This window comes from Perissodus microlepis, chromosome 5 (genome assembly GCF_051167445.1).
Source record: "Perissodus microlepis isolate ML-2025 ecotype Zambia chromosome 5, ASM5116744v1, whole genome shotgun sequence".
NCBI classification, from domain to species: Eukaryota; Metazoa; Chordata; class Actinopteri; order Cichliformes; family Cichlidae; genus Perissodus; species Perissodus microlepis.
This window is the reverse complement of record NC_140465.1, coordinates 10,908,413-10,923,644: the sequence shown is the minus strand read 5'-3', so window position 1 is coordinate 10,923,644 and position 15,232 is coordinate 10,908,413. Positions and strand designations below refer to the sequence as shown.

The window sequence follows — 15,232 nt, the reverse complement described above, 5'->3', positions numbered from 1 at the left end:
GTCCAGTTTTTTCCCCCTGCTTCCGTTCATTAAGCCATTTTCCCACTCAGACTATTTGTGAGTGGCTGCTAGCAACAAAGTACTTAAAGATGCAATTTAAAAATGCACACTTTGCCAAATTGTCACATTGGTTCATACCTTGAGTTAGGTGCCTTTTTGTGCTTGAATGATTCATAGGTCAGTGTTAAGTTGTTCGATGATTAAAAAAAAACAAACTTATTTTGAAAATAAGCACTGAAAATGAGTGAAAAAGAAGGAGAACTATTAGTCATGACCACTATAAAATAAAAACAAAGCCTGGCTGCTAAGAAAGAAATGAGGAGTAGCTCAAGATTTTGAGCATTTTCTGAAGCATATTTACTGCATGCAACAAATACAATTTGTGAACATGCAGGAGCCTGCTCAGATAAATAACTTGGTGACAGAAGAGAAAAAGAGAAAGCACGTGTGGCAGTATAGTAATAGGAATACAAAGGAAGGGGAATAGGCAAGAAACTGCAAGGAACATATTCCAACTACAGTAACAATGCAGAACAGTAGATGTAAAATGGGTTAGATTACAAAACAATGTAATCTGTAGAAGAACACCTAGGCAGTTTTGTTTTCTTCATTTTAATCATATTTTTTTTTTTACTGTAACATATTATTGTACAAGCTGGGATAGGCTCCAGCGCCCCCCGCAACCCTGAAAAGGACAGGCGGAAGCAAATGGATAGATGGATATTATTGTACATAGTAGATCTATTCTGCAGGATTCTTTCACACTGATAATGTAACCGTCCTGTGCTTTACATAGACAATGGGACTGATATGAATGTAGAATATGAAGAACCTGCTTCTACTGGTTATCATACTGATTTAAATTTTTAAACGTTTTGACATCCTCAGTTTCTCAAATAGTCAAAGGAAGCGGTCTCTTTGGTCTGGGTGTGAGTTACAGCCCATTGCAGGCTAACTATAATGTTTTGCTGGATACAATGTGCTGCTTTCGAAAATGCATTTTCAAGTGCTTTGAAAATGTTTCAAAAAATGTGGCAAGGCAGTTGAGGAAAAAGTGTAACACATAACGCCAGTGTATCTGGGTATCCAAATTATTTGTGCGTGCATGCCGGGCCTCAGGCTTACTACTAAGCCTCAGTTCAAAGTCAGCCCAGATTACCTTTAGGAATGATGATGATAATGATGGTGAGGGAAGCTGACCCTGGGGACTCATGACTTTAAAATTCCCCTCATTAAGTCTCAGGTTAAGAGTCTAAACAAGCTTGGCAGAATCAAAAACAGCTTTCATGCTATTTCCAGGAGCAATGCAAGAACTAGGTGGCAGTCAAGAAAAGCTCCTTTTTTGGTTGCATGCTGAACAGGGTAAAGTGAGTTTTTTTTAATACAGTGAACTGCTGCTGCCACACGCTCAGATCTTCTAATTAGGTCCATTTTTGCTCATATTTTTTCACCATGTAGCCTGTGAACCTTTGACCTACAGAAGTCTGACAGGGCTGATTTTGAGTCATTGTTCGCAAGCTTTTGGAAATGCCGTTCAAAGGTTCTGAGAAAGTCTAATACAGCAGCTTAGATCACACATATAATCCTTGTGGGAAGGTCTGTGAGACGAGGGTGCAAAAAACAGTCATATAAAGATATGGAGGCTACACAGACTGATCGCAGTATGAGTATGTAAATGTGTTCTCTGTCTCCACCTAACCCTAACTATCTTGGTCACGCACTTGCAGACTATTTAAAAGGCATTTTAGAGGAAAGAGAAACCTCTAGCGCCATTCCAGTTTGTAGCTACATAATTCAAAATCATACCTCTGTGGTTTTCTTCAGTCAGCGATAAAAGTGCTCATTCTTCAAGGGAAACATACCTGATGAGTGCTGTGGATCACTGAACCTTCGAGATAAGAAGAAAACTAACAAGAACTTGTATTCAGCCTGAGATAACACGCTGCTGGAGTCTGAGTAGATGTTAATAAGAAATTATATCAAATAAAGGCTGTAAAGATTAAAAGTGTTAAGTGTATTAATATTAGTGTGTCATTGTAAAATCCAGTCATTTAATCAGATAAGACATCTTGGATGAAAACCTGGAAATAGTGGCAGATCCAGTCTTCCAGCTAAACATGTCTTGTTTTTTAAAAAAAATCTTTATGTTAAATGCATTTTTACCATACCTGAGAAATTCATCCTGGCTTTTAGGAGTGATGAAACTCGGAGCAGGATTTCATTTGTCTAAATCTGCCGAGGAGAGAAGGCTTCTCCGTAAGTGTTTTCTTTCCTTTTCTGGAATATCTGATGCAACGGAGACGTGCTGACATGCTGCAGTCATGATAGCAACGCTGTTAGACTTTTTTTAAAAAGGGGAAACACAGAGTTCTCCAACTGACCCCAGGGCTGTTTGAACATCTACACCTGAATCACGTAGTTAAGTTTAGACAAGCCTTGTGGAGCTGCTGAGAGCTCCTCTCTCCACCAAACTGACTTCTCTCTCTTTCCTTTTCACACTTTTCCCCCATCTCCTGCTAAACAGCTGCTCTGAAGCAGCATTTCACTCAGCCTGCTGACAGACATTTGAAGAGTCAGCCTCAGAGTGACTGGCCAGCTCCTGTTGCTATGGCTCACCTGAGAATACCAACACAAACAGTAAGAAAAACTAGAACACGGAGGCTGGTGCAAGGTGGTCAGTGCTGCATACTCATGCCTCCACACAGTTGGCACTTCATTCCTTGCTCCATTTAATATTAATATCAGGTTACGTATGTACAGGATGACTGTCTGCTGAATACAATCAAGCAAATATTTTATGTGCAGCTTTCCACATGGAACTGAGCTTTGTGGACCTAGTTTAGACAGTGTTAAACATAAGGCCCGGGGGACAGAATCAGACTGGCAAAGACTAGAATCCAGTCCACTGGATGGCTCTGAACTTTAACTGTATTCATTAGTTTTACAGTTTTTCCAAGAAATAAAAAAACAGACTCTTTCTGTTTATATTGCCCGATGTGCATCTGCTGAAGAGGCCAAGTTCCTTTTGAAATGAAGAATATTTGCTTATAAAATTTAGATTTTGTTTCATTTTGTTATGGACAGAAAATGTCTGACAATGACTGGATGTGAGTCTAAACTGGCACTGCAGTTTAGGGATCTGCCACCTATAAACATTCATCTTTTCCTTCTGCTGAAAACTCCTTATCGGTGAATTAGATTTATTTTGGAGGACCAGTGCTGACACTTGGTAAATGACCCGATAATTCACAATTATGAAGACAGACAGAGGTTGGATTAGCTTCCACGCTTGCCCGGTTAAAAGTCCGACTGCTACAACGATGGCATAAAATGTGTTACCATATAAATCAGAAGTGCTACGGAGCGAGAATTTTATGGTGCAAACATTAACCAGACTATCATCTTCCCATGATTTTTTATTTTATTTTTATGGCTGGTATTAAAATCGGACGACACGTGAAGGACAAACTGTAGTGAAAATGATATATAAGTGCAAAAAGCAGACAGGCAAGTGCACCCCAGGCATTTTATTACCCACCAATCTTTGCTTCATCTGCTCTCATACATAAATCATCCTTTTCACGCAGCACCACCAAACTGTGCTTATACAATTTATGCAAATATGACACACATAAATAAACGCACTCATAAAACAACAAACGCTTGGCGAGATGTTTCATTTTATGGCAATACTGTGCTGTGATTCATAGTCGTTTATGATCGAGGCTTATGTACATTCACAAGAAAAGAAAAAAAATAAATATTTGCATATAAAACAAAGAATATATATGAAGACAATAATACACTTTTATATGTCTGATAAAAATGCAGCAGGTATGCAACAAATAATAATAAGATAAATACAGTTAAATACAAGAATCCCTTCTTTTATGACACCTGAGAACTACATTCTGACATTCGCAGTGAAAAGAGCACCTGTCAGCTGTGGTCTTCAGTAAGACACAACACGTCTTCTTCCCTGTGTCTTTTGTACTTGTTTGGCAGCAGATTAAAACTGCACTGAATTCCCTTTTGGCTGAATGTGCACATTTCTATATAAGGCACTGAAACAGCACCATATGGAGCAGCTTACATGCACTAATAAGGCTTCTTAATCAGATGTAGCTGCATGATGTACCACACAGAACAAACAGAATACAAGGACAGCTCACAATACTGCACATCAGTGGCTTCATAGATACAAAACCCAGACTTTTTTTTTTTTACACAAAATAAGAAGTACCCTGATATCTTCACACAGAACAACAAGTCAGGTTGATCTAAACAGGAGCAGATGAGTATGCACAGTTTGGACAGACTCTTCAAAACAAAGATGGAATAAAAGAATGTGAGGTACAGGAGGTAATGGTTTGAAAGCAGCATCTGGACAGAAATCAGGGCCTGCAGGGCCTGTGAGCTCAGCAGTCTGAAGGGTGTCTCCAGGGATGGACCATCACATTATATGGATCTCCGGAATAACTGCTAGGATTTTATAGGCCTGAGGTGAAGTCTTTTTCCCCCCCTTTCTCTCTCTTATGAAATTCTTTCAAGTTGCTCCAGATAAGATAGCCTGCTTGTTTTGTAAGATCTAAAAGCTAATGGCTCTCCCCAGCCACTGCATACTACTTGAGAGATATGCAGGAACACAGAGAATCTGATGTTTGGTCCATTTAACTCAACCATTTTTATAACCTATACCTTTACGAAACTTTCAGCATCTCCAGGATAGCGGTAAAAATACATGGCACTAACACCTGACCTGTTGCTAGAGTATTGCACCTGACCCTGGTACTCATCATTTGATGAGGCTGTAACTCAGTTCGAAAGATGCACTCTCCTCTTCCCTGCATACGTGCTTGATGACCTAAACCTACAATTAATAGATGAAGTAGTTGTTGATGATTTTGACAAAAATCAAACAACATCTCACTGAGGCGGCGAAATTTGGACTTTGACAGGATGTAGAAAAAAGTTGAAGTAGCTGTACATAGAGTCTGATGTACTTACTGCAAGAGATCATCTCATCACACAAAAGGAGGAAAATGAACACCTCTGTTCAGTGGCCAACGTAATGGCCATCTACACATGCGTCTATAAACTCTGAAGCTATAAAAAAAGGCCGATAGCTTGGAGACACCTCGCTGCATGAGAACCACAGGTCTGGTGAGCATCACAATAACGTTACTGGATTAAATACAACTTTAATAATAGTTATTTTAAAAAAACTACCCACCAACAACAGCAACTACAACAAAAATGTCTGTAACAGAATTACTGTGGCGTAATGACAGTATTAAAAAGTTAAACAGGCAAATGCCAAAATACAAAGCGCATTACTTTGGTAAAAATCTCACAAAAAGGCAACTGTGTGGTGTTATTGCCTGATGCACGGTGTGGTGCTTTGGAAAACAAAACACTTAAATTACATTACAGTATAAAAAATAAATGGCACAGTACAATAAATAATAAATTTTATCCTTCTCTTTACAGTATTTACATCATTTTAAATTACGCTATAAACACACAGGAGGAAAAAGAGGTTGTTTGGAACGGTTTGAACTCAAAGTTGGCTGTAGCACCGAGGAGGAGGGACATGTTCACACAATGAGCACCTGAACACAACACTGCAGATCAAAGAAAGAGAGATAGAAGACATGAGCCACGAAAGCCAATTACCCTGCAGAGTAGCAGTACATCAAAAAAAAAAATGCATTCAGTGAGCGCAAAAGCAGATTATAGTTCTGTTTTTTGATAGAAAATATTTCATATTTACATATTGTTATCCATGTTTACCTCACCTGTTTGATGGCTTTGTGTTCATTCCACTGTTATGGGCAGACTGTGACCAGAGGACGGTATACATTTACCACAATAGCCTCCACACATTCCTGACACTCTGCTGCCATCCTGTGGACACGAGAATAATAACATGGGTACTGTGACTATGCTGTTTCAAGAATTTGAGGATAGGTACAAAAGAAGCTGAGTGAATTCTTCTCTGTCGCCTTTAAAGTTTTGCTTTTCTTGTTAATGATTTTAGGAATCTTTGTAGAAAAGATCCTGATGCGTAAATTTAAATGCACCCTGAAATGTGTTGTTTTTGGGTTTTTTTTTTTTTTTAAAAAGACACACAATGTCTGAGGCCCACCAAGCAGGTTTGTTTCTAAAGGTTGGCAAACAGCCTCTTAGAAACAAGCGAGAAATGTGAGCTAATAGAATTCCACTAGCGTAGGTAACAGAAGCAGGCAACTTAATAGTAGTTTCATGCAAACATCTAGAAGCAAATTGGAAACTGCATTAAAAGAGTGCTCCAAATTCACTATCCCATGACATGAAAGCCACAGCGCCTAGTAAGCGCTTTGTCTGATTTTAACTGGAGTGCTGTCTTCATCCCGCTGTCCCAACAAGGCTTTATCTAAACTGCCTGGAGTGCCCAAAGGAGGGCCAGCTGGCTTTGGATGTCAGACTCTGAATACTTGTTGGCTTCTCTACTTCCTCCTATTTTTGCCCTGCCAAAAAGCACTCTCCAGCCTGATCTCCATTTCAAAAAGTGGAGGGTGGTTGCAGGGGGTACTTGAGAGAGAGCAGCTGCCCAATAAAGGTTCTCTTTCAGCAAGGAGCTCTGAACACCGAACCTCCTTTGGAGCTATGTCTACTTAATCTGCAGCCTGTGCAAACACAAAGCAAGTATATGAATTAATCCTCTGGGCATGTATGTGATGTTTTACCTGTGATTTTTTTATCGTCTTCACTACAAAGGTGCCCTGGGACATCCAAGAGGTGTCGTCAGCTAGCCTGAGCCCTGTTCCTGACAGGTTGATCTTAAAGCGGCCCTAAAAGGACAGATGGATGGAGAAAGGACAGAAATGAGATCTGGCATTAAATTATAGTGAAAGTTCCAACAGAAATGAGAGTAAATCTTGCTCTCTGCTTCAATACAGAGACATTTAAGTGCCTGATGTGCAGTGAGCTACAGAAAAATAAAGAAGCACAACATCACAGAGTAGGAAAGGGGTTTATTATTATTAAAAATATATATTTGACTGCAAATTAATTGTATTATTTACATAAAAGACAACTTATCATATAGATTAGATATTAGATTATAAGAAAAGCAGTCCTTGGTCAGCTGAGCAGTTTATTTGACATTTTATTTATCTATTTTTTGCCACAGTTAGGCTTTTCTTGATATGAAAAGCAAAATAATTATAATAGATGTCGTCATCCTCACCTGCGGACAAGGAACGGCACTGTAGCAGTCTCCAGCTGTACCAAATGGAACACTCTTGCCTTGGTGGGTAAACGCAAACTGCCAGTCTGTAGCTATAGATCAAGATAAAGCAACAAAGTGATCTCGTAAAAGGTCTCTCCAGGCATTAGTCGCTATAGTAGCTCGAATGAACCTTAATAATCGTGACTTGCATCTGCCATGGTGAGCAAATCTTATGCTATTTACCTATAAATCCAGCCTGCGTTTCAGGCTGAGCCAAACTCATATCAGTATAATTCCATCTAGTTAGAGCAGTTTCATTTAATCCCCTCAAGCCTTGTAATTATGTGTTCCTTAAATGGACCTTAAAGACATCTTGAGCCCATTAACCCTCGTGAGCATGAACATAATTAAATGCCAAAGGAAGTTCTCATTTTGAAGTAATGTGGAGTTAACATTTTGCACAGGATGCTGTGAGACTGTGAGCAACTTACTGATGATGTTCATCTTACTGAGGTCCAGGCGGACTTTGGAGAAGGTGGTGATGCCAGCGGCACTGTAGTCTCTTCGACAGTCGCAATCTTCTCTTCTAGAGCCATTGGCTGGACACTGGGTGGGGTCATTGAGCCTGGGAAAACACACGTTTGCCAGATACCTTAGCTTAACTTTACACTTCCATGGAATTTCTTCATTTACAGAGAACATAGCACTGCCAGGAGTCAGGTGGAGTTTTGTAATGAAAATGGCTGTTTTTATTGTTATCCTCCTGTTTACCTGAAGCCAAAGATCTCTGAAAAATTCTCCCCTTCACCCGTCGCCAAGGTGATGTACTCCCGCGGAGCCTCTGTCTGCATTCCAGCACAGAAGACCTGAGGAGGAAGAAAAAGCAGCAGAGGAGCAAGAGGGTAAGTAAAGGAGGGAGACCAGAGGTGGGGCAAAGGGTAAAGGAAAGGCATAGAGGTGATAGGAAGATACAGGAAGATACAGGAAGATTTGTCAAAGTACAAACAAGGTGCAGAGGGGAGGAAAGAAATAAAAATAACACTCGTAAGGAGTTGAAAAAAACGACAAGAAGAGAAATGTTAAAATGAACAATTAAAACCCCCGAAATCCTGCAAGAGCTTGTGGATATTTTGGCAAATGATAGTATGTAATGGTCAGACAAAAAGACAGATTTCCTGTGTTACATAAAAAGTACTACATCTATTCGAAACCTCATATACAAGCCTCAGTGTCCGAAAAGTACCTAAAGATTTTAGTGAGAATTGATTTTAAGCAGCTGGCACAGTTAAGTGTGCACGTGAGGAGATCAAAGATGTGAGCAGTGTGGAGGAGCATTCTTTGATCCTCAAATCGGACCTTCTTAGCTTCCACTCAAGGAAAATAAGCAGAAAGCAGGTTTGATGCACTTTTGCTCTGGCTTCACTTTCCACACCTGGGAGCCAAGTCCATCTTAATATACATAATATGACAGAAACTTTTCCCAGTAGGATCTCTCCTCAAGACATGCTGGAACACCTTCATTTAACTAATATAAAGGTGTATATATTTGGTATATAAAGCTTTTTTAAGATCTTTGTCTTCTGTAAAACACAATGACCAAACCAAACTGTTTGGGAGGCTCCTTTTTCATGACGCTGGGGCAGAGGACACAGTGCAGGCGACTGACAATATGAGTGGAGATTTTGGCTGTGAGCTGAGTGTGAGCGTTATCAGGATGACTAGACGAGATGCACCATAACCTGGCTTCAAACTGTTCTTGACGGAGTCAAAACTACACTGATAAACACAGCCAACAGAGAGAGATGCACTGACAAACACAACTGGGGGGATGTGGAGCGGACGGATATGCATATATGGGTGTGGTGGTGGGGGGTTTCTGCTCAGGTGCAGAAGTAGAGGTGGGGCAGAGAGGTTCAGGCAGCAGCGTCACGTAGGACTTATGAGCACAAGCAGCCACACACTTGCAAATCATCTGGGCCTTCCTAAGCAGCACAAGGCTGGGACCTTGAGCTCTCTCACACACACGGAGAGCTTACTCAGGAGGGAAGACCTTCAGGATAATTTGCGTGGGCTCTGGGGCACTGCGCTGGTTAAGGAGCTCGCAGCCTTGTATATTTTACTGTGTGTGAGCACCTTCACTACGTAAAGCTTAATAATCAAAGAAAAATCGTTTCTGTTTGGTGAAATGCTCACCGATTATGTGTCCTTTCATTTGAACAAGCAAATATGTTTTAAATAGTTTGTCACTTCCTATTTTATATGTTAGCAAGCAAGAAATAAAGTCCTGAGTTGTGTCAGTATCATCATTTTATCTACTGATTCGCTGCACTGTAAGGGATTTGTTTGGTACATGCTATTCTAAAAGATTTGGAGAATCCACAAAAATCCCTGTACGGACAGGGTCTGAATTATTTACAGGTTGGATAGAGGAAACGGAATAATTAACATAAAAAAACATAAAATAATGGGTAAGATAGAAATATTTCAAGAGCAACCTACTTTTCAGCTGCATTTTCCCCATTATTAATCAAACCAGTTGTGGCCTCACACTGTGCTTTGAGCAGTTGTGGTGTAATAAGCTGATATTATCTTACCTTGAGTGTTTTGCCTTGTATGCTGAGAAAATGCTCACTGTCTGGCATGGGGCTATTCATGGTCTGGATCTCTTGACAGCTAGAAGGCAAACGGCCTTGGAGAAACACAAGAAGAAATAAATAAATATTCTGTGGGGATACGGGCTCGCACGGTGCACAAATGTGCAAATGTTGGCAGTCACATCAAGTGGGGCAAATCTCTTTATCGAACCAAAGAAAATGAAACACCCCTCACACTTTGATGTCCCACGGTACCGTGGGGAAGCAAACAGGCTAAACAGTAAATCTTTGATGTTTGCTTCGGTTCATAAATATGTCACTAAAGGCCAGATTTCTGAAATGACTAGGTCGTGTTGAGCCATTCCTTGGATTTTGTCTAATCCTAGTAGTCTTGACCTTTGTTAAAAGAAAGGAGTTTTATCTCAGCACTCACAATTTGGATTCCTGCAGACCTTTTTGGCTTCTGGCATTACATCTGGGGAACACCCGTCGCTTTTCTGACCGCCGGCTGATACACACTGCACCGTCCTCGCCGTCACTCCATCTCCGCAAGTCACTGAACACTGAAAGGAAGCAACTTATCATAACAGTCCGAAGGTAATTCTTGCAGGTGAAAGTCTGTCAGAAATTCTGTGCCACGATCCTGGGTCTTATGACCTAGCGTTTTGAGTTTTAGTTTATTTTGATGTTTATAGTATATGGTTAAGCTCATTAGGTTTTCTAGTTCATTTGTTATTAGATTCCCTTTGTGTCCCTGTTAAGTCTCCCTTGCCCTTCATGTCTTTCATGTCTGCTATGTTGTCAAGTTCATGCAGTCATGTCTGCGTTTCATTAGGTTTCCAATTTTATTTTCTAAAAGGTTCTGTGTTTTGTCTTAATCTTTCCCTGTGGCGTTGTTATGTCCACGTTGTGTCTACTGTGCCTTTCTGTCCCATGTTTCAGGTTCCTATGTTCTGTCTCCCCAGTTGCTGTTAAGTTTACATGTTTAGAGTTCAGTCAGTGTGTTTCCTGTTTTACTTTGAAGGTCCGTGTCTCATGTCAGCGTTTCTAGTTTTGCTTCCCTTGTCTCGTCCAGCCTGATTACTCCCAGCTGTGCTCTCCTTCTGTGTCTCATTCCCTCGTTATCCCTCAGTGTATTTAAGCCCTGTGTTTCTCTTTGTCAGTGTCGTAGTCTCCCTCATGGCTGTGTTTCCCTATGTGTCAGTTTATCCATGTCCCAGTTTAATTTTGTTATTCTTCGTGCCATTCTGCAATAAAGCAGCTTTTTGAGTTTAATTCCTACGTGGTGAGTTTTGCGTTTGGGTCCTTCTCCTGCCTGCACACAGCCGAAACATGACATTCTGTCTTCAAAGTGTCACTTTTTTAAAAAAAATGGACATTATTCATTCGACCAGTGTTTAAGCTCAATGCTGAAACACTAGTTGAAGACAAGATTTTTCACATACAATCAGCCAACTGCTACTGTTTTAATGTCAAAGAAAGCCATGAATCATTACTAAAAAAAAAAAAGAGTAAATATATTTTGGATTAATTGTATTAAAAAAATACATTTTTTATATATGTCTATGTCTATATCTAAAACAGTCCATTTTATCATGCATTTAGGATTGACATCAATCTGCCTTTGATATACTGATAAATCGCTATATCCCATTTAGGCAGTCCAGACTCACTCACCGGTCCCCAGATTCCAACCCTCCACTCTTGCAGCAGAGGGCACGGGCCCAGATTACAAGGCATGTAGCTCTCAGGAGGGGTCCCAGGGCAGTTGGACAAAGACTGATGGCCATACTCATAGTTGTCATTTTCCACATGCACCTCACTGCATGAGATCAGACGCTGGCGGTAGCCCTGGCCACAGCTGGCTGAGCACTGGAGGATAGCATAAATCACCGGCATGAAAAAAAGAGAACAGTGTACTTTCCATCATGTGCGCGTCATTGGACTGAAAGGTGGTGATTTGCATGTTTGTTCTGAAGAGCAAAGTATTACCAATTTAACTCAAACACAACTTTTACAATTAAGATCTGAAGACAAAAAAACGACCGACACAACATGATCTAGATGTCTGCTTGTTTGACTCTCACCTCAGTCCATTCCCCTGTAATCCAGATGAATTCGCAAGCGTGGGTGTTGCAGCTTTCTATTTCTGGAGGTCTGATCTGGTTCACGCAATACATCTCGTGGACCTCCCGCTGGTTGTGGTCCACGCACTTCAAGGCTCGTTGTTGGTGACCCAATCCGCATGACTTACTACACTGTAGAGGAGACAAGACAGGAAACAATCTTTCACAGAGAGTACAAATAGAAAAAGAGCGGTATTATTGGAAACTCTGTGGCACTGCCAAATTAAAGTTGCAATATACAATGCACACACAGCAAGGAAGCTCCAGTTCAAGCAAAGCATGCATTCAGTCATTAAGCACTGCTTTGGGCTATACAGATGTTAAGAGGAGGGGAAAACACAGTGCTCACATCCCGTGCCAACAACATGTCTGATCATAGATGAAGTTTCAACACCTAGACCCTTGGCCCAAAAAAGAGCTTTTTTCTTACTGTCAGACAACAATCATCTTCTTATTTTGAAAGTAAAACTTGAAGCATGGTACCCATTCATCCCATTCTTTTATAACAGCTCATTAGATCAGACCTAATATAAATGATGTATATTTTCTAAACAGAGCTGCTTTAGCACAGATCAGCAGCACAGCTTAATATATCTCTGAGGAGATTTGTGGTATACAAGGCTAGAAAGAGAGACAGATATCTATGATCAGGGTGTAACAATCTAATAGTAAGTGTAGAATTGCGTGATCAGCCCCTGACCTATACTAGATAAATTTCCATTTCAAAGATTGGAAAAGCAAAATGGGCACAATAAAAACCAGTTAGCACCATTTCGTGCCATTGCACAGGTCATCGTGGCAAGTATTAAAAGCATAAGAGCAGCAGAATGAAGTGACTGGGATTCATTTGTTGGTTTTTTAATCATGGAACTATTGTAATAATGCTTTGTAAAGGGGCTTATGTGCTGGTTCAGATATTGCAACACTCAAGTTTGCTAGAGTCATAAAGATTTATCAAAGGTCCAGAAAGGCTTCCACATGTGTCAGAAACACTCAGCAGTCAACCAGCAGGTCTTTTTCACTCTTAATATCTTTAACTTTGTCAAACAACTGAATTACCTTAATCTGTCATAGCGAGTTGTGCTGTCCTGAGAGGTACTCAGGTTTTAGGTAGCCAAAGATACTATATTTCATTCTGAGATGTACCGGGACAGGATACTGTGTCCTGTCCTTGTACAAGGCATGGAAAGAAATACTGCCTGTGTGAGATGTAACTATCTTATGTGTGGGTACAGTGTAAGTGTCTAAAACACGGTAATACTTCCTAGTTGAAATGTTTTAACTGCCTCCAGCTGTTAAATGGGACACCCAGGCAGGGACCTCCGAGCACTTCTGCAAAGTGATTGGACTCTTCTTTCAGAAAGGCATTTCATGTTGTTTAGTGACGCACATTCACGTTAGCAAAGAAGAAGGAGCTCCTGGTGCATTTCCCGTTCTAATAAACAGCAAACATGTGCAGACTCTATCCTGCAGAAAATAGCTGATCATTACTTTGCACCAAATAAAAATGGTTAATATTAAAGGGACAGCTCACCCCAAAATAAAAATCATTACAACTCACTGAATTCTCAACCAGTTTTCGAGCGCTTTTGTTTGAGTATAGATTAGAATAACCATCTGACTGGTTATTGGATCCTCAGTGCCAATTAACAGTTTTGCCAAACTGAATACTTTTTGCGTCGTCTTTGAGTTTAAGTAAATAGACTAATTCGCTAATGAGAGGAACTTGAGTTATTTTGGGGTAGGGGAAAAAAGGGGATTGCCTGATTTTCATCTGCCTCTTCTGCTCCCCTCCCCTTTGGCCTCCTGACAGGCAGCTGTGCCTCCTACAGAAGCAGAGACTCTCATCCTTGCCCAGATATGTCAGAGCAAATTCATCCGCGGCACTAGAACTACTTGTTTAAGCATGCAGATTACAGTGTTTGTTTGTGCAGACTTCTACTGGCTTACCGGTTGCCAGTCCTCCTCTCTCCACCGGTAGCGAGAGGGACAGTCGGTGACCCGGCAGCTCTGGCTGGACGCTGGTCGGGAGCGCTGGGGACAGCCGGTCTCCTGCGAGCTCCGTTGGTCTTCAAACTGGCAGAACACCTTCCGCTGCTGGATGCCATCGCCGCAGGACGCTGAACACTAAAGACAGGGCAGGTAAGAGCTTTGCAATGAAATCATTCAATCTGTGTTAGTAGTTATCCATTGTAATATATATTTATATAGAAGACTCATAACTGATTTAGTCTAAAGTATTTATTTATGGGGAATGCTTTTGCCAAAATGACTATGTTATTCATTTGTAATGTCAGGTAGATGCTTTTATAACAATAATAATAAAATACTATGCAAACTACATTTTAATGATAAAAGCAACAAAGCGTCTGTGTAAACATTTAGGCTGTATCAGATCAATGGCAGTTCTACAGATATGTAAAGAATCAAAGTTGAAGTCTGGAAAGTGGTTTGGCACATCTGTGTTTAATCTAGAGCAGCATGTTTGAAATGAAAGCGTGTCTTTTCTGCTGACATACAGAGCACATCGTGTAGAGGGTAAAATGAATGAGACTGGGAGGTGGGGGGATGCCTGTCGTTTTCTGCCCTTAACCTTAACTGAAACGTAAAACAACTGTCTTATTTTGACTGTTTGAGATATATTTGTAAGACGATATCTTACACTAACCAATTTTTGTCTCCTTTCAGACAGACCGCACTTCACTGATATCAATGTAATGCTCCTGGATCACACAACACCTATGTAATAACAGATGATTTAGAGACAAATAAAGTGATGGAGGTGTAAGGCAGTTTGTGTTCTGGAGCTCAACCTATAAAAATGCATTTACTACGGGCATATTTATGTGTCCATTTATTTGTAACTCAGTGAAGCAGCTGAACTTTGAGGCACTCCAGTGTGCTGTGCTTGACTAAGAGCCTCGAGTGGAGTATCATTTTCTCCTTGCGTCATGCTCCACAGCTGTTTAGAGGGGGACGCACATCCTCTTTGACATGTAAGATGTTTCTGTGTGCTCAGTCCACTCCTATTGAGAGAAAAGGTGTTGAAAGGCAACGACCAGGTGCACTTTGTTGAGTTTGTTTGGCGTGATGATGCGAGTGTATTGCCTCAAGTAGCACATTCAAAAGACCAACATGTGGTTCCCATTGGTGAGGCAAAAAGTAAAATTTAAAAAAAGAGAAAGAAGAGAAAGAGGGCATGGAAGAAAAAGTGGGAGAGGGGATGAATGGAGACAGAGAGGAGAGGAAGTTGAGGACCACAGAAAAAGAAGCTATAGAGATGAAAGGGGTAGATTTAC

General features: G+C 40.6%; 1 protein-coding gene across 1 annotated transcript in view; it reads right to left on the bottom strand.

Annotated features, from left to right (window-relative positions):
• Positions 1-3,009: 3,009 nt before the first annotated feature.
• Positions 3,010-15,232, bottom strand: part of adamts9 (ADAM metallopeptidase with thrombospondin type 1 motif, 9) — a 41,470-nt gene continuing 29,247 nt past the window's right edge. The window contains exons 30-40 of the mRNA XM_084927780.1: positions 13,884-14,060; positions 11,895-12,065; positions 11,485-11,679; positions 10,241-10,370; positions 9,808-9,902; positions 7,985-8,079; positions 7,705-7,838; positions 7,232-7,323; positions 6,729-6,833; positions 5,799-5,907; positions 3,010-5,624 (exon numbers count right to left, since the gene is read on the bottom strand). Of these exons, the coding sequence (XP_084783906.1) occupies positions 5,818-5,907; positions 6,729-6,833; positions 7,232-7,323; positions 7,705-7,838; positions 7,985-8,079; positions 9,808-9,902; positions 10,241-10,370; positions 11,485-11,679; positions 11,895-12,065; positions 13,884-14,060 (1,284 nt within the window). The 3' untranslated portion in view covers positions 3,010-5,624; positions 5,799-5,817. The remainder of the gene's footprint in view (positions 5,625-5,798; positions 5,908-6,728; positions 6,834-7,231; positions 7,324-7,704; positions 7,839-7,984; positions 8,080-9,807; positions 9,903-10,240; positions 10,371-11,484; positions 11,680-11,894; positions 12,066-13,883; positions 14,061-15,232) is intronic.